We start from the raw sequence: 23,656 nt of genomic DNA, 5'->3' as shown, positions 1-23,656 counted from the left end.
CCTCCGAGAGGCCTTCCTTGCCGCTTCTAAAATACACCCTTCCCACCGAAACACAACCTCATTTATCTGCTTGATTTTGTTAATAAATTTTTTCAGGACCTAAAATTATATAACATTATAATTACTGTGTTATGTTACATCAGGTTATTGGCGAGGCTAAAAATCTGGCTCTGAGTTCACATCATGTTTCACCATTTACTGGCTGTGCAGGCTTTGGACAGTAACTTAACCTCTCTGTCTCCGTTTCCCTGATCTCTAATGGATTAGTCAAAAGCTGTGAGGACTGAATGCCTTAATATATGGATTGGAAGCATTTAGCAAATATTAGCTGCTGATTTTGTGGTGTTATATTATTGGTTCGGCTTTCCAAGCGGAGCTAAAAAAAGAAAAACCACCTGCCTATGCAGGAGATATAAGAGATGCGAGTGCGATCCCTGGTTTGGGAAGATCCCCTAGAGGAGGGCATGGCAGTCCACTCCAGTATTCTTGCCTGGAGAATCCCATGGACACAGAAGTCTGGCAGGCTACAGTCCTTTGGGTCACAAAGAGTCAGACACAACTGAAGCAACTCAGCACAGATGCATTATTGTTCTCCCCCAGGGAAAGGTGTACATCAAGGCTGTATATTGTCACCCTGCTTATTTAACTTGTATGCAGAGTACATCATGCAAAATCCTGGGCTAGATGAAGCACAAGCTGGAATCAAGATTGCCAGGAGAAATATCAATAACCTCAGATACACAGATGACACCACCCTTATGGTAGAAAACGAAGAGGAACTAAAAAGCCTCTTGACAATAGTGAAAGAGGAGAGTAAAAAAAAAAAAAACTGGCTTAAAATTCAACATTTAAAAAACTAAGAACATGGCATCTGGTCCCATTACTTCATGGTGACTAGATGGGGAAACAATGGAAACAGTGACAGATTTACTTTCTTGGGCTCCAAAATCACTGCAGATCTTGACTGCAGCCATGAAATTTAAAACATGCTTGCTCCTTGGAAGAAAAGCTATGACCAGTCTAGACAGCGTATTAAAAAGCAGAAACATTGCCAACAAATGTCCATACACTCAAAGGTATGGTTTTTCCAGTAGTCATGTATAGATGTGAGAGTTGGACAATAAGGCTGAGCATTGAAGAATTGACGCTTTTGAACTGTGGTGTTTGAGAAGACTCTTGTGGGTCCCTTGGACTGCAAGGATATCCAAGCAGTCAATCCTAAAGGAAATCAGTCCTGAATATTCATTGGAAGGGCTGATGCTGAAGCTGAAGCTCCAGTACTTTGGCCACCTGATTCGAAAAGCTGACTCATTAGAAAAGACCCTGATGTTGCAAAAGATTGAGGGCAGGAAGGAGAAGAAGGGGAAGACAGAGGATGAGATGTTTGGATGACATCACTGACTCAATGGACATGAATCTGAGCAACCTCTGGAAGATGGTGAAGGACAGGGAAGCCTGGCGTGCTGCAGTTCAAAGAGTCGGACATGACTGAGCTACTGAACAACAACCTTAGAATGCCAGCTCCCTGAAGGCAGGGCTTTGTGTTGTAAGCATGTTATCTTTAGCAACAGAACAAGGTGGTGCAAAGTAGGTGCTCAATAAATACCTGTTGAGTGACTTACTCAATAAATCAAGTCCTAGAAACATAAATTGGCCAAAGATAGGCTCACAGGATTTTAGCATGATCGCCTGCTTTGCCAAACCCTGCAGTATCCCAGTGATACTATAGTATCACTGCACTATAGTATATATCCAGCAGAGGGCGCTGCTGTCCCGTGGACTAGGCACCAGACTATGGCACCACTCCCCTATTCTCGGAGCCTCAGTGCAGATGCTCCCGCCTGCAGGAACCTCTCGCTGGAGGATACGACCTTCCTGGGCTCCTGCGACCGTCTAGGCTCCCACATTCCAACCCTGCCCACTCTAGGTCATCACATGTCTCTCTCCCTCGCTGGAACACCAGAAGGACTGACAAAGCCAAGGCACATTCCCCAGCACAGCCTGAGCACAGAGAAGGCACTGACAATGGCTGTTGACTGACTGATGGAAAATCAAACTCAAACTCACGCTCTTACTTCTCCAGGTACGTCTAGGGAACAGGGTGGAAGAGGGCAGCTGAGGCTTTGTCCCCGATTGTTCTGGCCTCAGGACACTGGTCACTGTTTCTGGAACTGCCACACGCTCACCCCAAACCAGTGCACCGAGTCAGATGGTTTAAGGCACATCCCTGCTCCGTCATTTGTTGGCTGTACAATCCCTGAGCCAGGAGCCAAGCTCTCTGGCCCTCACGGTCCTGGTCTGTAGAAATGGACTCACAAGGGTAACCTATTTTGTGAGGCTGATGTGGGGATTAATGAGTAATCCCTTTAAAAGGCAACCAAGCCTACTCATCACAACTACTGAGCCCGTGTGAGACAACTAGAATCCTTGCACTGCGATGAAAAATCATGCATGACACAACAAAAACCCAATGCAGCCAAATAAATAAATAAAAATTTAAAAAAAAGTGGTGTCAGAAGGATGCTCAGAGATAACAAAAGATTACAGAATGAAAAGTTGGTCTTTGTCTCTCCTTGATCCCCAGATACTCTTCCAAGAAGCAGACATGATTTGGTTTAGTTCAGTCACTCAGTCTTGTCCGACTCTTCGAGACCCCATGGACCACAGCACGCCAGGCCTCCCAGTCCATCACCAACTCCCAGAGTTTACCCAAACTCATCTCCATTGAGTTGGTGATGCCATCCAACCATCTCATCCGCTGTCGTCCCCTTCTCTGCCTGCCCTCAATCTTTCCTAGTGTCAGGGTCTTTTCAAATGAGTCAGCTCTTCGCATCAGGTGGCCAAAGTATTGGCATTTCAGCTTCAACAGCAGTCCTTCCAATGAACACTCAGGACTGATCTCCTTTAGGATGGACTTGTTGGATCTCCTTGCAGTCCAGGAGTCTCAGGAGTCTTCTCCAACACCACAGTTCAAAAGCATTAATTCTTCGGCTCTCAGCTTTCTTATAGTCCAACTCTTACATCCATACATGACTATTGGAAAACCATAGCCTTGACGAGACAGACCTTTGTTGGCAAAGTAATGTTTCTTCATTTTAATATGCTGTCTAGATTGGTCATGACTTTCCTTCCAAGGAGTAAGTGTCTTAATTTCAAGGCTGCAATCACCATCTGCAGTGATTTTGGCAGACATGATTACCAGTTTCTAATATCCTCCTGAGCTAGTCCACAGAAATGAATTGTGTGTGACTGAGCGTGAGTGACCATTTAAGAAAAACGCAAATGAGAAAAACCTGACCCCTGGAGGGTAATGATGGCTTTGACTTTGGGTGTGGTGACTTGCTTTGGCCAATCGCAGAGGGGCACAAGTGACAGTCCTCCCAGTTCTGAGCTTAGATCTCAGGGGCTTTGAAGATTCCCTCTTGCATCCCAATGGAGGCATGACACAGCCCCTGTGTGTTCCCTCTTACCACAACATCTCCATATTGTTAAAAGATACACTGAGGCATGTTAACATTTTATTGCGTTTACTTAAAATCCATTCAAATCAAGCAGCACCCAATCTAGCAGACAGAAAGGAGCTTCGAGGAACTAAACAAAACGGAAGACTCTTATAGGAGGAAGGGAGCAGGAACAAGAAAGTTCCTGGAACAACAAAGCAGGCAAAAAAGCAGACTGGTTATGGTGAGGTCACTTTCCTTTAGGGACAGCAGGCACCTATCTGGGCAGATTACCCAACTAGAGCTGATCTGAATGGCTGGTTTAAGATTCAGTCTCCGGGAGAGCCACAACTGTCATTAAGTCTTGATTTTATGACATGACCCAGCATTTTGAGCCTGTTGTCCCATTTTTAACATAATGGTATAAAACAAAGCTTCCCAGTCTCACCCAGCCCAAAACAACCAACTCTCAGCCAGCCCTACATCCGCTTTTAAGCTCCTGCATTTTGGGGTGATGTGTTTCACTGTATTTTTGTGGTAATAGGTTATAGAATTGTCCTCACTTAGGTGGCTTCCCTTGTGATTCAGATGGTAAAGAATATGCCTTCAATCCAGGAGACCCTGGCTTGATCCCTGGGTCAAGAAGCTCCCCTGGAGAAGGGAATAGCTGCCTACTCCAGTGTTCTTGCCTGGAGAATTCCATGGACAGAGGAGCCTGGTGGACTACAGTCCATGGGGTTAAAGTCTATGGGGTTGCATAGAGTCAGACACAGCTGAGTGACTAACACTTTCACTTTAGCAATATCCTTGGTGCTATGATCCAAGGGCTTCCCTAGTGCCTCAGTGGTAGAGAATCCGCTTGCCAATGCAGGAGACCCGGGCTTGATCCCTGGGTCTGGAAGATCCCTTGGAGGAGGAAATGGCAACCCACTCCAGCATTCTTGCCTGGAGAATCCCATGGACAGAGGAGCCTGATGGGCTAAAGTCCATGGGGTCACAAAAGAGTCAGATACGACTTAGCGACTAAACAACAACAAACAACTATGATTTTAACGTATTTTCTCATATGTTGAAATCCTAACCTTCAAAGGTGATAGTATTAATAGGTGGGGCCTTTAGGCTTCCCTGGTGGCTCAGAGGTTAAAGTGTCTGCCTCCAATGCGGGAGACCCGGGTTCCATCCCTGGGTTGGGGAGATCCCCTGGAGAAGGAAATGGCAGCCCACTCCAGTATTCTTGCCTGGAGAATCCTATGGATGGAGGAGCCTGGTAGGCTACAGTCCACGGGGTCGCAAAGAGTCGGACATGACTGAGCAACTTCACTCACTTTGGTATTAGTATGATGTGATTAGATCATGAGGGTGGAGCTCTCATGCATGGGATTAGTGCCTTTATAAGAGAGAACCCATAAAGCGCCCTTGTACCTTCTGCCTCCTGAGAATACTGCAAGAAAATCTGCAATCCCTGGCCCTTTTGCAGCCTCAGCATCCACTCTCTATAAAATAAGGCTTCAGCATAAAGAGGTAAAATGAGGAAGGGAGTGACTAACTCATCCAGTCTGCTTCTGCTACTTTCCAGCTGGGTGATTTTGGGCAAGTAACTCAGACTCTCTGACTTCACTTTCCTGCTGTGTAAAATTTTCAGGACCTACCTCATAGTACTGTTGGAAAACTAAAACTGGTTAATACACATACAGTGATTGAAACCTGAAGTCAGACTGCTAAGGTGATGAAGTGGGCAAGGGGATGTGGGCCTGAAGACCTAGGAAGGGACTCTGGGGCTGATGATATAGTCTCACCTTGCCGAGAAGTCTGGAAATTATCTTCGCCAAACACTGAACCTACTTTCAGCAGCCCTGTGCCAGTTGGATTCCCAGCTCTGCTCTTTCCCAGCTGTGCAACCTTGGACAAGTCAGTTAACCTCTCTGAGCCTTATTGTTGGTAAGGCTCAGAATGGTAAATGAGTTAGTAAATGTCAAGCAGTTAGCCTAGTACTCGACATGTAGGAGTGCTCCGAGAGTTAACTGTTATTCAGTCGCTAAGTTGTGTCCGACTCTTTGTGACCCCCACGGACTGCAGCACGCCAGGCTTCCCTGTCCTTCATTATCTCTTAGTTTGCTCAAACTCACGTCCATCGAGTAGGTGATGCCACCCAACCATCTCATCCTCTACAGCCCCCTTCTCCTCCTACCCTCAGTCTTTCCCAGAAAGTGGAGAGGCCATTTAACCTCCACGCTAACCTCCTTCTAGCATGTCCAGTTTCCCGGAGGAAGCATAGTTCTGAGAGCAAGAGGTGTTCCTTCAGCCCTTGTAACAATTTTGTAAGCATTTGGTAGGAAAGCCGTTTATGCCTAAGCTGGCCGGAGGGGTTTCCTATTGATTGATAAGGCTATTTTTTACTTAGTCAACAAACACTCATTTCTCCTGCGAGCATTGGGGAGCCATGACAGGTTCGGAGCAGGAAAGGTCAGCAGGGAAGTCGGTGGAGGGGCCAAGACTGGGTCAGGAGACCAGCGAGGAGGCTAGGGCAGGAGGGAATGTGAAAGTCCTGAGGTATGGGGTGGGGGAGGGACAAGCCTTGGAGACTTGAGGGGCTCAAGGGGTGGGAGGAAGCTATACGATAAGGGTCACAGTGCTCCCCAAGGCCAACCCCAAGGCCAACTGTTTCTGCGGGACTCAAGATAAAGGAGGTAGGGCTAATGACAGCTAGGTCCTGCTGGAGGGTTTGATTGGCTCAGCTTAGGTCACATGACTGCAAGGTCCTGCTGGAGGGTTTGATTGGCTCAGAACACGTCACATGAGCGAACCATTGCGGCAAAGGATTCTGGGAAACTGAGTTTCTACTATTTGGGCTTCTCCAAAGGAGGTGGTCAAAGGGTGGAGAACTCCCTCAATATAGAAAGGACTTCGGCTGCTGTGTTACCAAGAGGAATGTCAGATGTGCACACAAGGGGTTATTAGGGGCCCCGGGGGCTGGGCTGTGTGTGACGTGGCTGGATCCTGTCTCTCCTTTGCTCATAACCCTCAGGGACTCCCATCGGAGCCCTAGGACCCTACAGGTCTGCTCCTGGTCCCCCTCCAACCTCACATTCTTCCTCCCATTCTCCCCTCCATCTGCTCCAGCCTCCTCCCCGTCTCTCTGACATGCCAAGCCACCCCCACCTCAGGGTCTTTGCACCTGCTGTCCCCCTTCCAGACACCCACATAGCTGGCTCCCTCTGGGCTCTGCCTGGATGTCACCTCCCCAGAGAGGCCTGACCTGATCTCCTCCACTGTGTCCCGTCACTTGCATTTTTACCCTCTGTCTCTTTCCTTCAAAGCCCCATTGTCCCCAACATTAAAATGTATAACAACTTGTTCACCCTCACTAAAATATTAACTCCATAAGGACAGGGGTTTGGGTTATCTTCTGCTGGGTCCCAGTAAGTGCTTAATAAATAATTGTTGACATGATACATGCCGTAACGACTCTAGACCAGTTCCTTTTCATTCTCTGGGCCTCAGTTTCTGTAACTATGAAGGAGTGCTTTGACACACTGACCTTGCTGGGACAGGACAGTGAGGGGAGCGATCACGGACTAGGCCCCAAGGAGAAAAGCTTTCTAAATAGCCCCCCTACCACCAGGAACATTGGGAGAGGCAGAAAGGGCCCCCCTTTCTCTAGATCAGTGCTCCCTGCCTAGGAAGAAGCGGGGGAGACCCAGGAGGAGGGAGGAACTCCAGAGGGAAAGGAACATTCTCTTCTTTGTTTCAATGCTGGGTGCTCCCTGGACTTGCCCGATCCTTGCATCCTGCAGTCTTGGTGCCTTCTAGGCCGAAGACGCCGTTCCCTCTGTGACATCCCATTTCTGCAGGATCTCCTCCTCAGCCCTTGCGGTCCCTGATCGAGCCTGGATCTGAGCGCGTCCCTGACCTGAGCTGCCACCCAGCCCCCTTCTGCCGTGGCTGGGGTTGGCCTCCCCGAGCTCTCGGCTGCCCTTGTAAGGAGGCGAGGCCAAGGGACACCCGAGACGCTGGGTTATAATTAACCCGGACACGTGGCGACCTCACCCCACCAACACCTGCCCCCATGCCCCCCCAGCCCCAGCACCTCGGGTCTCCCAGAGGAGATCGCGAGCAGTGAGCTCTAAAAATAAACTCCCTTCCTGGCAGGCTGTCCCTCTCTGTCCCCTCCACAGCAGAAATCTCCCTGGGTCACTGGGCTGGTCGATTGGAGTGGAAAGGGTGACCACCACCTTCAACCTGGCCTTGAGTAAGAACCGCCCTAGCTCGGCCCAGCCTCAGTTTCCCTCCCCTGCACTTCCGAGGAGGAAAGTGCATCCCAGCACAGGGTTCTGGGGTCAGGCCGTCCCCTGTTCCCACCTTGGCCTTGGTCACACACTGCCTGTAGCTGGGTGACAGCAGGCAAGTCACACAGCCTCTCTGGGCCCTTTCCTCTGCAGGAAAACCAAAGACCTGACCTCCAGGGGCCATTGCAAGGCTTCCCCAGGGACAGAGCTCAGGACCTGCTGTGTGCTGGGGTCAAGGCCACTGGGGGCTCAGGGGAGGCCAGTGGCCTAGCGGAGGGCCAGGGGAGGGTGACTTCTACGTGCCTGGGACATTTCCTGACACTATCCCGTGGCCCCGGCGGGGCTCCAGCTGTCCCCGCCAGCCCGACTCAGCACTTGGTCGGGGGACCAGCTTGGTTGCGGGGGGGATATGGGCCCAGACCCTGGCGCGGCCCATACAAGGCCATAGGGCTGGGCGCGAGGCATGCCTGGGTTCGGGGTGGGCACGATGCCTGGGCAGTGAGGTGAAGAGCTCAGCTGCCCTCCAGCCCGCTCCCAAGGGGCAGCCCCTCCCAGCCAATCACACAGCTCAGGCCCCCCCTATATAAGGCCAGGGCTGCAGGACCTTCCTCTGGGTCAGTGTCGCCTCCGGGATACAGACAGCCCCTTCCAGCACCGCCCAGCCAGGTACTGCCCGGGGTAGGGTCCAGAATGGGGTGTCTTCCATAGGAGCCAGAGGTCGAGCTGTCTCTGGAAGGGGACTTGCATGTTGCCCCCCACATGCCCCCGTGCACAGGCAGGTCAGTGTGTGGCAAGGTGGTCCTTATGTCCGAGGGTCCCCTCCACCTACAGCCCCTGACTCCCGGCCATGCCTGTGATGGCTGGGGCACGCATCCTGGGGGGAGACCCCAGGATGGAAAGGAGCCTTGACAGTGGCCAGCTGTCGCCCCCCTGCAAGGGGCTGCGGGCCAGGCCTTGTTCACGATGGTCTGTCGCCAGAACTGGGTGCCGTAAGCCGTGGGAGGTGTCTGTGTATCACCTGTCAGGGTCTTTGCCTTAGTGACCTTGTGGTCCCATTGCCTTCTGCACAGCGTGACCTTGTGTCTGTCTGGCTTTCTGTGGCTCCTGCATGAGTCCCTGTATGCCAGTGTCCCTGAGCTGGGAGGTGTGCACATGTGGGCCCATTTACCGTGCTACCTGGGGGTGCGTGCGGGTGTGTGCAGGAGGAGCTCTGGGTTACGTCTGTTGGTGTTTCTTGGGCTCCCCGACCTTGCTTCCCTGCCCTCTCCCGGCCTGCCCCCAGGAGGGATGGGGGTGGGGACATGCTCTGAAGGGGGCTTTCTGGGCTGAAAGCCCTTGAGCCCCAAAGCCTGAATGCATGTGCTCCCAGCCACCCTGGACCACCTGTCTCTGGCCTGCTGACGTGGTGCAAGCCGAGCCCCTGGAATGTGAGGGTGGGGTGGCAGCTGGGGGTGGGGGAGAGGAGTCTGCCAGATTCTAAAAATAAATCCCCACCCTGAACATCAACTCCAAAGGCTTTCGTGGGTTCCATCCCTCTTGGCCTGATGCCTCGGCTTTCAGCTCACCCTCGTGCCCATCTCCTTCCCACCGTCCTGCCCACTTCCCATTCCTGGAGCTGGGAATGAACATCTCATCCCTACCACCACCGCTAAAGGGTCCTCCCTCTTCCTGGGTCTTGTGAATAAAATAACAACAGTACAGCAACCACCCTTCTAGGTGTGTGCGTGCTAGTTGCTTCAGACTCTTTGTGGCGCTCTGGACTGTTAGCAGACCAGGCTCTTCTGTCCAAGGGATTCTCCAGGCAAGAGTACTGGAAGGGGTTGCCATTTCCTCCGCCAGGAGATCTTCCTGATCCAAGGACTGAACTCTCATCTCTTACACCTCCTGCATTGGCAGGCAGGTTCTTTACAAGGCCCCAGCTCCATGCCAGGGCCTGTGCTCAACTGGCTTTGTGCTGGATTCAAAGAATCCTCCTGGAAACCCCAGGGGAAAAGTTCAGTTCACAGAAGACAGAGGCTCAGAAAGACTGAGCAGTTGACCTAGGGTCACACAGCCCAGAGATGGCATGGGTGAGATTTGAACCCAGCTCTGTCGACCTCAGAGGCTGAGCTGTTACTAACTGTGCCCTGCAGGACAGTTGTCAGCACACAGAGGTGGGGGCAGGCACCCTGCCCCTCCTCCCTCGACTGAGCACCCAGGAATCTTCATAGAGAGAACGGCGCTTCTCTGCTCGCACACTCATTCCCAGCAACAGCCTCCACCCTCACCAGCTCCTTGTAATTCAAAACAACAATAATAACAATAGCTAGCAAAATAATTAGTGTGTGTCGGGCACTATTTTAAGTGCTTTACGTAATGAACTCATCACATCCTTCCAGCACCTCCATGAGACGAGTGCTATTCTACCCGCATTTTACAGGTGATTACTTTGAGGCACAGAGAGGTTAAGTAACTTGCCCAAGGTCACACAGCAGAGCTGGGATTCAAAGCCAGGCTGCCTGATTCTAGAACCTATACTCTTATCTATCAGTTATCATATCTTATCACAGGCTTGAGGGGTTCTCTCCTCCATTTTTCCAGCTGGAGAAAGTGAGGCTGTAGCAATGCTATTAGCCTAGGGTCACCAGCAGGATAAGGCAGAGCTAAGATCCCAACCCCAGACTGATGATACATCCTGTTGAGATGCAGGGGCTCAGAGAAGGGATCCCTCTGGGTCCAAGTCACACAGCCCAAGACTCAGGACTGGCTCTCAGGCCTGCCTGACCCAGAGCCTGGCTCTGCTCTCTTGCTGGTCTCCGTGGATGTGACCTAACTCCCCCCTCCACCCCTCCCCACTAGGCCCCCCACACCACCGCCACCATGCCGTTCGGTAACACCCACAACAAGCACAAGCTGAACTTCAAGGCTGAGGAGGAATACCCAGACCTCAGCAAGCACAACAACCACATGGCCAAGGCGCTGACCCTCGAGATTTACAAGAAGCTGCGGGACAAGGAGACGCCATCTGGCTTCACTCTGGATGATGTCATCCAGACAGGTGTGGACAACCCAGGTAAACCTCCTGGGGGAGCGTCCCAGGGACTGTGAGGCCGGTGTGTGTGTGGGTGGCCTGGAGGCTGCCTGCCAGGCCTCAGTCCCACCTCCCTGAGCCTCAGTTTTCCCATCTGTAAAGTGGGGACCATACTCATGGGGCTGCTGTGAGAAACAGATGAGTTGAATGTGTGAGGGCCTGGGACAGGGTCTGGCAGGTGGCAAACCACTTGCTAAATATGTGCAACTATCACGTGAGACTCCCCTGAGGGAAGCTCAGTTTCCTCAGGCCTCAGTTTCCTCACCTGAAAAATGGGCACCCAGGTTGGGAAAACATAGGCATGTGGAGTGGCTCCTGGCACCGAGTGGGCACTCTGACTCTGACAGGGGGTTCCTTCTCCAGGAACACCCCACCAGGGCGGGTGGAACTGGGCAGGAGACCAGCTTCTGGCCTCAGCCTCCAACTCATGACTGAGGGAAAAGGCCCTTTCTCTTCAAGCCTCTGTTTCCCTACTTGAGAAATGAGGTGTTTTGTTTTGTTTTGTTTTTTGGCCACAAGGCATGCAGGATCTTAGTTCTCCAACCAGGGATTGAACCCTGGCCCTCTGCATTGGGAGTGTTGAGTCTTAACCACTGGACCATCAGGGAAGCCCAAGAGTCTTTCAAGCCTCTTCTTATTGGTGGGGGTTAAGAGTATCTAAGGCTCTGAACTTTTTTAGGGGACGATCCCTTGATGTGGGGATTCACGCGTGGTAATATTTTTAGTAACTCGCCCCCCAGACTCTCCTTTCTCCTTTGCCCTGCACTCAACATTCCTCTCACCGCCCACCCCCAGATACCGCCTCGATCTCCCCCAGTCTCCTCTCCCCATTCCTACCCACCCTCAGCCTCCTCAGTTCTGGCCCACGGTGCTCAGTGAAATCCCTTGCACACACGCACACACGCACACACACACCCACGTGTGCACACACAGTCTACACTGGACCCAGGAGCCCAGGTCTTCCCCGAGGGTGACAAGCACCTCTGACCTCCCTTTGACCCCCCAGGTCACCCCTTCATCATGACCGTGGGCTGTGTGGCTGGTGATGAGGAGTCCTATACGGTTTTCAAGGACCTCTTTGACCCCATCATCCAGGACCGGCACGGGGGCTTCAAACCCACCGACAAGCACAAGACTGATCTCAACCATGAGAACCTCAAGGTCGGCTGCCCCAGGGGAAGGGCGGGGCGGGGTGGGGGGAGGAGACACCCAGAGAGACAGGGAGACAGACATGGAGAGAAACACAGAGGGGGATGGGAAGAAAGACGGACAGGCAGACACAGAAGATGGCCAAGGTTGGGGGAGAGAGAGAGAGGAAAGCAGGTGGAAAACATACAGGGAGTCAAGGGAGAAACAGACACAGAGATGGAGAGGGAGATAAAGATGGGGGGAAGAGAGAAAAGAGAGACAGAGCCGGGGAGGGAGGGGGAGAGAGGCCAGTGGGGAGGAAGAGCCAAAGGAAGCAGCTGAGAGCCCAAGAGAGCTGGGAGGGCCTGTGGGGGAGATTTGATTTTGGTGGGCAGGGGGCAGGGCACACAGGATGGTCCACCAAGCCCTGACTCCCCGCTGTTCCCTAGGGTGGAGACGATCTGGACCCCCACTACGTGCTCAGCAGCCGTGTCCGCACGGGCCGCAGCATCAAGGGCTATGCACTGCCCCCTCACTGCTCCCGCGGCGAGCGCCGGGCCGTGGAGAAACTCTCCGTGGAAGGTGAGAGCCCCCACCCCAGGTCTGGACCCCCTTGTGCCCCCATTTGCCAAAACACTGCAAGAACTTGATAATCACAGGTGCTTGGTGAGTGACAGCTGGCAGTATTACCCCTGGGGGAGGTCTAAGGGATGCTGTCAAGATTTGACACCCAACTGCGCCAGGGTCCTGACCTTCATCCATCTATTCATCCATCCACCTATCCACCAAGCAAACATTTACGGTTGTTCTGGCCCTGTGTGGGGAGCTGGGGTCCCCATGGTGAATAAGATGGACCAAGGTCACTGCTCTCGCAGAGCTGTCAGCCTGGTGGGGAGATAAGAGGAAACACTGGAACCAACAAAAGAATACATCCTCCCCAAATGCCCTGAAGCCAAGAAACAAGGGTTTTGGCACAGAATGACTGTGGGTAGCTATGCTGGAAAGGAGTTGAGACATGATTGACAAGAAGGAGCCAACCTTGGGAAGAAATCTAGGCAGGTGAACAGCAAGTGCAAAGGTCCTGGGGTGGGATGGTATGTTGGAGGAATAGCAAGGAGACCAGTGTTGCTGGAGCTGAGTGGGTGATGGGGAGAGGGGAGGAAGTGAGGCCAGAGGGGTGTTGGGATAGCCAGGTTGTCCAGAGCTTTGTGGGCTGCTGGGAGGACTCTGGCTTTGACCCTGTGGGAAGAGGACACTGTGGGAGAGTGGTGAGTAGAGAAGGGACATGCTCAGACTTACATGGATCCCCCTGGTGGGGAACAGTCGGTGGGCAGCGGTAGGAGAGGCTGAGAAGGGCAACTGCAGGGGTCCACGCGGGGCTGGGGAGTGAGGGGAGCAGTGGGATGGGGAGAAAGAATGGGTGTGTTTGGAGGTAGAAGCATTAGGGCTGGCAGGCAGTGTCATTCTGCTAAATATTTAACAATTGGCTCTAAAAAAAAAAAAAGCAGCAGCAGCCTTGATTTGCTGCCAGCAACTGCCAATTTCTCTGGTGTAAATTCTCCTACAGAGGCCAATTTTAAGCCAACCACGAGACATCATACAGGGATGGGCAATGGGGGGAGATGTGCAGCAGCATGTCATTATGTAGAATTTCCACCATGAAGATACAACAGGTGACTTCAAGAACATAGAAAACAGTAAGTGTAGTAAAGTAATTGGCAAGTGATAGTTCTGAGTACTCACTACCTTCATTTCAAACACTGGATTGGCCAAAAAGTTCATTCTGAAAGATGTTATAGGAAAACTCAATTTTTTTGGCTGACCCAATATAGTTTATTTATTTGTTTTTGTAATTTATTTTTAACAATATAGTATGTAGTATATGATATAGAACATATTATATAGGATATTATACAAATATGTACAACATATTTAAAAATATGTGTATTATAGAAATACATTATACACATATTTGTCATGTCTTATGACGATATGAATATATACAAATGCATATATGTATTATATATTTATTATATATATAATATACATGTGTGTGTGTATGCTCAACTCCTCAGTCATGCCTGACTCTGCAAACCCATGGTGTAGCCTTCCAGGCTTCTCTGTCCATGAGATTTTACCAGCAAGAATACTGGAGTGGGTTGCCATTTCCTTCTCCAACACTTAATACATACTTTGTATTATGAATACCTATGAATATATACAAATACTATATATACTATAATATTGTTCACTGATGGCTCCCAGATGCCTGAGACTGACTCTGTCCCTACCAGCCAGGAGGAGTGAGCAGCAGCACACTGCCGCCTGCAGATAGTCTGACTGGACGTGAGAACTGGTGGCAGGCAAGGGAGAGTCCATGCTTTTGGTCTTGAGCACACAGTGTGGGTGCTCCCCGGCCTGGGCAGACGGCGGAGGAGCATGTTTTTTTTTGGGGGTGGTTAGACACCTTTAGAACCTCTGCAGGGTCAAGGCCTAGGCCCCCGAGGGACAGCAGTGTGGGGTCCCCAGGGCCTGTGCACCCCCCTTGTAGGGCAGGCTGTTGACCCCTCCTTCCTGTGGCCCCTCACCAGCCCTCAACAGCCTGACGGGCGAGTTCAAGGGGAAATACTACCCTCTGAAGAGCATGACGGAGCAGGAGCAGCAGCAGCTCATCGATGACCACTTCCTGTTCGACAAGCCCGTGTCCCCGCTGCTGCTGGCTTCAGGAATGGCCCGAGACTGGCCTGATGCCCGCGGTATCTGGTGAGGCCCCTTGCCCCATGCCCCCCTTCTGCCCCGCCTCCTCTAGTCGTCCCACAACCCTCCACCAGAGTCAAGACCACTACAGCAATTCTCCAGGGTCATCTTGCCCTCCGCTCCTGCCTTCCCTGTGGTCTGCATGTCACATTTTAAAAAGCTTGAAATTCAGATTTGAACCAGACTCCTTAGGTTCAAATCCCAGGGCTGCCATTTACTAGCTGTGTGATCTTGGGCACGTAATTTAATGTTTCTCTGCCCCAAATCTCCATCTATAAAATGGGATCGTGATAATCCATAGCTCTTGGGGTTCTTATGAGGATTAATGAACTAATTTATGCAAAGTGTTGAGAAAAGTGTCTGGTATATAGTAAGTATCCATACTGGCCATTGGCATGATATTTATTGCTAATTATTGTTGTTAGCTGGGCTTTCTAGTAATTTTTTAATCCCTGATTCTGATGAAAGTGAAAGTTCCTCATTCGTGTCCACTCTTTGTGACCCTATGGACTGGAATTCTCCAGGCCAGACTACTAGAGTGGGTAGCTTTTCCCTTCTCCAGGGGATCTTCCCAACCCAGGGACAGAACCCCAGGTCTCCCACATTGTAGGCGGATTCTTTACCAGCTGAGCCACAAGGGAAGCCCAGGAATACTGGAGTGGGTAGCCTATCCCTTCTCCAGAGGATCCTCCCGACCCAGGAATCTAACCTGGGTCTCTTGCATTGCAGGCGTATTCTTTACCAACTGACCTATCAGGGAAAATGCCCCCGCCTTCATTCTGATAGTCAAAGGTTTTAAAAGGTTTTGAGAACCTCGGTTTCAAACAATTTGGAGAGTATAGGTTGTAAAATTTTAAGTGTTTTCAGGTTCCACTAATGTCAGATTTTGTGATTCAATGGTTTCAAACATTTCCAGATCCTAAAGTTTTCCAGTCTAAGACTCCTTCTGCGATGCCACAATGTCATGGAAGGTTTATCAACTCTGATTCTCGGTTTCCGTTTTTCAGCGATTCTGATATTCTAAGATTCTATAATATTGTGCAAAGAATTAAGACCCTGAAAGCCACTGATCCCACGATTCAAGATTTCACGGGTCCTGTGACATTTAAAGGTGTAAGCTCCTGAGACTGAGATGCTCAGGCCTCGGGCCCTTTAGGCCCGCTGCCCCCTAGCGGTGGCCGTGTGTTTGCAAGAGGGAGGGGAACCGGGTTCCCGCGGAGCTGGTTCCCTGACCTTTTGCTGCGCCCGATGCTAGGCACAATGACAACAAGAGCTTCCTGGTGTGGGTGAACGAGGAGGACCACCTCCGAGTCATCTCCATGGAGAAGGGGGGCAACATGAAGGAGGTTTTCCGCCGCTTCTGCGTGGGGCTGCAGAAGGTGGGTGCCCGCCCTCGTGTGACTCCAAGTGACCGCCCCCCCAGCCGCTTTCCCGGGCCCCGCCCCTCGGAACCCGGCTCCTCCCCGCACCGAAGCCACTCCCCTCAGCGGTGCTCCTCCCTCGCTTTCCAAAGCCCCGCCCTTTGGAAAACCGGCCCCACCCCTATCCTCAAGCCCCGCGGACAAGAACCGGCCTTCAAGGCATCCTCAAGCCCAGCCCCGTCAGAATCCAGCCATCACTTGTGCGGTCGGGCCCCTGCCCCAAGAATCTCGTGTCTCCAGGTTTTCCAGACCCGCCCTCTCGGAGTCCTACCACCACTGACATTCTCACCCCCTGTCCCTCGGAGCCCTGCCCCGGTTGTGGGTGCATTTGGGGGCACCCACAGGGCTGATCCCGGGTCCTCTCCCCCTACCTCAGATTGAGGAGATATTCAAGAAGGCCGGCCACCCGTTCATGTGGAACGAGCACCTGGGCTACGTGCTCACCTGCCCATCTAACCTGGGCACCGGGCTGCGGGGAGGCGTGCATGTCAAGTTGGCGCACTTGAGCAAGCATCCCAAGTTCGAGGAGATCCTCACTCGCCTGCGCCTGCAGAAGCGAGGCACAGGTACGGCCCAAGTTCCCTCCTGCGGCTTCCAGCGCTGGCCCTTAGCGATGGCTGAAGGGAAGCGGGGGCATCCCCACGGGTTCTGGGGGGCGGCAAGGGCTGCTCCTCTGTGAGTTTCAGTCCTTCCTCTGAAAATAGGCTTCAGCACGCCTTATCTCAGAGAAGTCCATATACCATCATGGTTATATGGTTAATATACACTGTGTATGTCCCTGGGCGCCTAGGGGCCTCACTTTCCCATCTGTAAAGGGGAAGATGGTCAGGATTCGACCCCAGGCAGCCCGGCTCCTGAGCTCAACTCCGTTACCCACAGTGTTGGATGTTTGAGGGGTGAGATACCTAAAGCCAGCCCGAGAATAGACAGACGCTCAGGAAACTGCATGAATTTAACACAGTAGGCATTCACCCAGGACGTCCGCCTGCGCGGTTGGCACGGCGGCCCGCGTTCCAGGCCCCGCTCAAGCATTTCTGCCGGCTCCTTAGCCCCTGCCTCCTACTCCCGCAGGTGGTGTGGACACGGCTGCCGTGGGCTCAGTGTTCGACGTGTCCAACGCCGACCGGCTGGGCTCGTCCGAGGTAGAACAGGTGCAGCTGGTGGTGGATGGTGTGAAGCTCATGGTGGAGATGGAGAAGAAGCTGGAGAAGGGCCAGTCCATCGACGACATGATCCCCGCCCAGAAGTAGGCGCACAGCCAGCCCGCCGCCGACTGCTGGAGCCCCACCCTAAGGGAGGACCCAGCCCACCGGAGGCCCGCCCCTTCCTCCTGGAGCCCAGCCTATAAACGTTTGGTCCACCTGGGGCTCTATCTATCCTTCTAGTTCCAGTTCCAACCAGAGTTCCAACCAATGGGCTCCAGTCTCTGGGTTCTGGCCAATGAAAAACCTCCCTTACGGTCTCCTTTTTTTTTTTTTCTCAAAGCTCCGCCCACCATCAGGAGCTCTGGCTAACGGAGCTCACCTTGAGCTGTTGCTTTTTCTCCACTCTAAGCAACAAATAAACGCAATGGTGGCCTTAGCGTTCGGTTTGATTGTTATTAGTACTGAAGGAGAAGGAGAAAAAACTTCGGCAGTTGGCTACTGTGTGACCTCAAAGCGGCTTGTCGTCTCTAGGCACGTCTTAGGGCTACACGTTTTATCCCATCTCTAAAGTGAAAGCGTTAGTCGCTCAGTCGTGTCTGACTCTTTGCGACCCCATGAACTGTAGCCCTCCTGGCTCTTCTGTCGGTGGAATTCTCCAGGCAAGAGTACTGGAGTGGGTAGCTGTTCCCTTCTCATCTTTTCCCATCTTTAAAATGAGGCAAGTTCAGGGTACAGCATCTAATGAAAACATTACAAGGCTCTATGGGGAATCTGCGGTCCCGAGAGCTCTCAGTCACCTCTGCTCCTGATCACTCATGCTCAGATCTCAAACACAGGACCCATTCTAGGGAGAAACGGACGTCAAACAAAATATCTGAATTTGCCCTCCGGGCCTCTGGTTTGAGACCTTGCATGCATCTCATCACTACCTACTTCATGATGCTTTTTCCTAACCCTCTTCCTGTGCAATCTGACTTCAGATCTGAAGGTATATATATATACAGCCCTCTATAGCTGCTACTACTCTTTTCAATTTCCCTTGCTTTGCTCAAGAACCTGCCATGGTTTCCCACATCTCCTAGAATGCTCTATTATGTGTGATTCTTCAAGGTTAAACATGAACACCATCTGCCGAAGGCTCTTCTTCCCAGTTCTTTTCTCGTGATTCCTCTATACACTTTTCCATTCCTTACACTGTGCAATTCCCATCCTAATGTCTGCCCAAGCTGTTTCTTCCTCCAGGCTGGAGCTTGGGTCACAGCATCCCTGTGAAGTTTTTGAGGACAGGCCTTTTGGAGAGCTTGGTTCCATGAATGAGCAGGAAGTGGTCATGGGGTTGGGAATGGGAGAAGCGGATAATGGAAGGCAAGAAACATCTGAACATGTATTGGGTGTCAGCCACGTCAACCACTTCTACTTGACCCAGTAGGTTGACGCTTTCATTATCAAGCGGGTAGCAGGTGGGCTCCCAGAGACAAAGGTTTTAGAAGAAATGGTGAGGCAAAGTTAGGAAGACAGAGCCTGCCAGAGACCTGGAGGAGGCACTTTTTTTAACTCACACAGGTAAAGGGCCCTTAGAGATCAAGCAATCTCTCCATTTTCCAGAAGGGAAACAGGTCTAAGGATGTCCCCAAGAGTTCCCAGAGAGATTATGGAAACAGAAGAGACCCCAAAGGTCAGGGCATTCAAGGTCTGGCAGGCGTTGGGATATCCTTTACAATACTGACCCCAACTGAAGATCCCATCACTAATCCCAGTTCCACCCGCACATAGAGCACAGACCACGGTCCGAGCCAGCCAAGTCCGCCATCCAGGCACCTGTCAGCTACCATGTCTGTCCCTCCCACCTTGCCTCCTAAGCCTGAAGTCCACCCCTTCCCTCCCCACCTCTGTCACCCTGCCTTTCTGACCCGATTCCCTCCCTCCCTTCACAGCACAAACCTGCCTGCCCCTGACTCTCTCTTACTCAACAACCTTGCTGTGGCTCCCCAGTACCCTCAGTACAAAGCCCAGGTAACTCTCCATGACCTTCAAGGCCAGCCAGCCCTCCAGCCTCATCCCTCACAGTGCCTCCACACTCAGTCAAGCCACATGCCATTTGCTGAAGGACTTGTACTCTTGCTTCTCTCTTAGAACTCATGCCTACCCCCAACCCAGGCCCCCAGATTCTGCCATGCCTGGTTAGCTGCTCATCATTCTCCCTGTCCCAGGGGAGCTGTGCCTCCTCCTCCAAGAAGTCCTCCCTGGAGAGGGCAGTTTCCCCTTCTGCACTCCCTCAACCCGCCTCACCGACTCCAGAATCATCACTGAGGACACGGCTGCCTCCTCCCCTGGACTGTGAACCCTATGTGAAGGCAGGGCTGGGGTTGTCTTGGCCACCACTGTGTCCCCAGCCCCGGGCTGGGAACCGAGGAAGAACTCAGGAATTGACGTTTTTATGACAGGGTTGGTTCCCTGCCGCACACCTCATTTTCTACCCTCTCAACTACAAGCACCTGTCTTTCAGCAGAGTCCTGTTACGGCCTAACTCATGATAGGATTTTGATTCTGCCTCAGACCCTGAATTTTTCAACACTGACCACTTAATTTTTAGCCCCCTTCAGTTCTCATTTGACTTTCCTGTCCCATGAAGAATACAACAGTTGACCCTACCATGACCTAAACAGGCAAATGAGGCAGTTTAACTAAGCTTCTTTCCTGCAAGCAACCCTCCGTGGCTCCCCAATGCCCTCGGATGAAAGCCCAGATTGCGCACTTTGGCCCACAAGGCTCCGGTGAAGTGCCCTGCCCTCCTGCACTGGACAGCCCTTTTCTGCTTACGTCTATCATGCTTCTACTTCCCTTATCGTGACACCTTGACTTTCCTTTGAGGAACCCCTCCAAGTCCAACTCTAGGTACAGGCCACTCTAGAGTCACAGTGACTGGTTCGGGGTGATCACATGACTTATCTGGGCCAATGAGAGCCCGTCTTGGGACTTTTGCTTGAAGTTGGCGATGAGGAACTCTGCTATAGCTGCTAAGCTGGAAGGATAAAAGCTTGGAACTGCTGGTGTCACCGTTGACACCAGGCACCTATTGGATGAAACTACACTGAAAAAAGCAGGCCAGCCTGTGGCCTGAATCCAGCTATACCTGAAGTCAGGCACCCCTCCCTATGAAATGAGCAAATACCTTTTTGCTTAAGTGTATATGGATTATTAGTCCTAATACCGCATTCCTCTTGCTAATTTTCCACCCAGCCCTCAACACAGCAGCCATACTGAAATTACCTACAGTTCTCTGAGCTATACCATGCATTCCCACTTCCTGGCTTGTGCCCAGGGCATGCCCCAAACCTGGTCAACTCCTACTCATCCTTTAGAGCCCAACTCCAGCATCAGTTCTTCTGGAGTGCTTTCCCCAAACCCTCTCACCTTCTCTTCTGGCCCAACCCCCTCCAAAAGCAATGGTTTCTCTAGAGTCTGTCAGAACCCATGTCCCCCACAGACAGGGGCTCCCTGCATCTCCGTGTCCACCACTGGGCCTGGATGGAGTAGGCACCGGTCAATGACTGTTTATTGAATAAATGTACTACTGGAGTAAGAAGTGGCTTAGAGTCCAGTATAACATGTGGGTGAATACGTGAGTGGATGAACAGGGGTCCGATAGAGGAACTGGGGCCTCGTGGATGAGGCCCAGTCCCTTCCTGCCCTCTTCCACAATCACCCTTGACCCCACACCCCCACTGCTCCCATTCTGCAGATGAGAAAACAGAGGCTCAGAAACGAGAAACCACTGGCCCAAAGTCACACACCTCCTTTTCATCTCACTTGCAGGTGAGGGCAGGGAAGGAAAACCCCAGGGTCAGCATGGGGGAGGGGGGGACTCTCCTAAGTTTATTGGGCATCAGGCTGCAGGTGAGGGGACTGACAGGAGGAGTGGGGGGGGTGTAATAACTTAAAAACCAGAGGTGAGAGCGGCAGCTCCTCCAGAGATCTCTGCAGAAGGGAGGGTGTGGGGGTATTTACAAGGATTTGTACAAAGTGCCCCGCGCCAGCCTGGGGCAGGAAGGGGGGATTCGAGCAGGAGGGGTGGGGGAGGGGAAGGAATCTGCCTCTCTGACCCCCACTCCCGGCCCCCCCACACCCTCAATTCTTCAGTCTTTAGGCTCAGCAACTCTTCTTGTCCCTGCCCAAGGCCTAATTCTTGAGCTGTCGGGGAATGGAAGTTTCCTCAGTTTCCTTTTCTGCCCCACCCTGACCCCAAAGTCTCCTCAGGTGCCCCGTGGCAGGGTGAGGGGGGACCAGGTGGGCTGGAGGCTCCAGGAAGGTGCCAGCTCCCCCCTGCGAAGCCCCTTCGCTCTTCTCTCCTGCTCAGCGGGCCCCGGAGAACACAGAGGGGACAACCTCTGCCCCCAAATCCATTTCAGGGAAACTGAGGTGATGACAAAGGTAGAATCCCCTCCTTGACCCCCTTTCTCTGTCGAAGTGAAAGGGGCGAGGAAGAGGAGGGGACTCGGGGCCGTGGCGGCTCAGAGCTCGAGGTCGTTGGAGATGCGGGTGACGAGGGTGCGGAAGGCCAGGGCAGTGCCCGCCACGCGGCGGAAGAGAACTCCCCGCAGGCCCGGCCGGGGCAGCTGGCAGACCTCCACTTCGAAGTGGGACAGGGGCTCGGGCCCGCCCGCACCCCCGTGCAGGCAGGCCAGCAGGAACGGCTGTGGCTGGCGGCAGCGGCAGCGGGCGGCCGCGGTGGCCTGGCGCAGAGCTGCCATCAGGGCCTCGGGCGGGCGTGAGCTGGTCAGTTTCACACTCCAGGGGAATCGGAGCAACCGGGGGGCGGTTTCCGTTTGATCCCAAGGTAGATGGCAACTGAGGTGGGAAGATATGACGGGTTAGAGATGGGAGAGAAAAGAAAGGTAACCCGCAGTTCCCACTTTGGGACAGGCTGTCCTAGACATCTTCTCAAAACCTCTTTTACTCCAGGGGACAGTCTTTCTGCTGTACAAATAGCTGCCCACGTGGAAACAGTATTTCCCAGCCTTCCCTGCAGCCAGGTGTGGTCTTGTCTCCAAATGCCTGGATGTGCGTGGAAGTGACCGTGTAACCCCGTATCACCTCTTTCAAAGGAAACTGTATGCCCTAGACTCTCCTGCCCCACCTCCTGTGAGGCTGCAGCACGAGCTAGCATGGTCTGTGAAAATGACAGGGCTCTAGGGGTGAGGATGTAGGAGCCCTGGGTACCCAAAGGATCTCACATAACGGAGTGGCCCTGCCAGCCTGGCCTGGACACACGGTTTGTGTGAGACAGACACGTATTCCTGTATTTTGGGGTCTCTTCCCTATAGCAGCTCAGTTTGTTTCCTAACATATCCTTTTTCTGGTAATAATTATTTTCCCTTGGAGAACCAATTCTCACTCTAGGGATTTCTCACACCTAGGAGCAGTACTGTCTTCCAACGGATATTAGTAAATTTCTGAGGGCTTTTCGATTGTCAAAATGTCTTGGGAAGGGAGCGCTGCCTGCATTTATCAGGGTGGAGGGATGGTTCAAGAATGATACACATTCTGCAACGTGTGAAAGGGCCCTGCCTAACAAAGAAATGTGTCTCCTAAAATACCGAGAATGTTCTTGAAAAGCATTGCAGATCTAGTCTTTCTGGTTTAGGTGGGGCAGACTCACCTCTCAGCGCCATGGGTGAACACGTGACTCACTTCCAGGCAAAGAGAGCATTCCACACCTCTCCCCACACTGATTGGTTCAAAGACGAGCATGTGACTAAGTCTGACCAATCAGAGTACTCCACCCTTCTGGTCACAGGCACTGGTTTAGGGGTAGACATGTGACCCAACTCCAGCCAATAAGATTAGGTCCTGGGACTGTTGGCCCTGCTGGGGAGGCTCCCTATTTCCACTGAGGTTTCTATACTGGCCCAGGGTTGTCGGCAACCATTGTGCCTCACTGGATGAGAGGGGAAAGGTGGTGTGGTGTCAACAGAGGGAGGAGTTCGGTTATAGATGGGAGAGGCTCAAGTTAAAGATGGTCAAGGGATGATGCTCAGGGATGGAGGTGAGAGGAAATCAATGCGGGGGTACACAAAAGGAAGTGGCAGAGAAGAGGGGGTCATAGCCCCGACCAGGGGTCTGGCAGGGGTGGTAAGGAGAGGCACTTACACAATAGGGTCTGAGGCAAAAGCAGAGAAACAGATACTCACCTTGTGACCTCAGGTCCCCCGATTCTCTCAGGTTCGTCTGTGACCCTACAGGAAGGGTGGGGGGATGAGTGTCTAATTTGGACATAAAGGGGCCCCCCTCCCTCAATCCACTGCCTCCAGGATGCGGGTAGCCCTTGCCTCAACCCTGAGGGCTGGAGCTGGGCTGGGAGTCAGGATTTGATCTCCCTCTCCATACCCAGAAAGGGAGCCCATTCGGA

At 52.4% G+C, this 23,656-nt stretch overlaps 2 protein-coding genes across 4 annotated transcripts in view; one reads left to right on the top strand and one right to left on the bottom strand.

The window, feature by feature from the left end:
* The first annotated feature begins 8,338 nt into the window (after window positions 1-8,338).
* On the top strand, window positions 8,339-17,683 carry CKM (creatine kinase, M-type). Of its 2 annotated transcripts, none has more exons than XM_042232173.1 (8): window positions 8,339-8,392; window positions 10,565-10,778; window positions 11,803-11,957; window positions 12,374-12,506; window positions 14,516-14,687; window positions 15,937-16,060; window positions 16,479-16,668; window positions 17,174-17,683. In XM_042232173.1, exons 2-8 carry the CDS (start codon window positions 10,586-10,588, stop codon window positions 17,350-17,352), a joined length of 1,146 nt encoding a protein of 381 aa, XP_042088107.1. In that variant the 5' UTR covers window positions 8,339-8,392; window positions 10,565-10,585; the 3' UTR covers window positions 17,353-17,683. The 2 variants fall into 2 exon arrangements, with proteins under 2 accessions (XP_042088107.1, XP_012045938.1); XM_012190548.4 differs by having other exon boundaries at window positions 8,339-8,505.
* Window positions 17,530-23,656, bottom strand: part of MARK4 (microtubule affinity regulating kinase 4) — a 33,356-nt gene continuing 27,229 nt past the window's right edge. For both annotated transcript variants that reach the window (XM_027978474.3, XM_027978473.3), the window contains 2 exons: window positions 23,439-23,483; window positions 17,530-22,095 (listed from right to left, as the gene is read on the bottom strand). In XM_027978474.3, the coding sequence (XP_027834275.1) occupies window positions 22,031-22,095; window positions 23,439-23,483 (110 nt within the window). In that variant the 3' untranslated portion in view covers window positions 17,530-22,030. The remainder of the gene's footprint in view (window positions 22,096-23,438; window positions 23,484-23,656) is intronic.

This window comes from Ovis aries, chromosome 14, assembly GCF_016772045.2.
Source record: "Ovis aries strain OAR_USU_Benz2616 breed Rambouillet chromosome 14, ARS-UI_Ramb_v3.0, whole genome shotgun sequence".
NCBI classification, from domain to species: Eukaryota; Metazoa; Chordata; class Mammalia; order Artiodactyla; family Bovidae; genus Ovis; species Ovis aries.
The sequence above is the reverse complement of the archived record's forward strand: the minus strand, read 5'-3'. Positions and strand labels throughout refer to the sequence as shown.

Excerpts from the sequence above, each read along its gene's own strand:
- CKM (XM_042232173.1), top strand. The coding sequence starts at position 10,586 with ATGCCGTTCGGTAACACCCACAACAAGCACAAGCTGAACTTCAAGGCT. Across the intron at positions 11,958-12,373 it reads TCAACCATGAGAACCTCAAG|GGTGGAGACGATCTGGACCC; the intron begins GTCGGCTGCCCC and ends GCTGTTCCCTAG. Across the intron at positions 16,061-16,478 it reads TCTGCGTGGGGCTGCAGAAG|ATTGAGGAGATATTCAAGAA; the intron begins GTGGGTGCCCGC and ends CCCCTACCTCAG.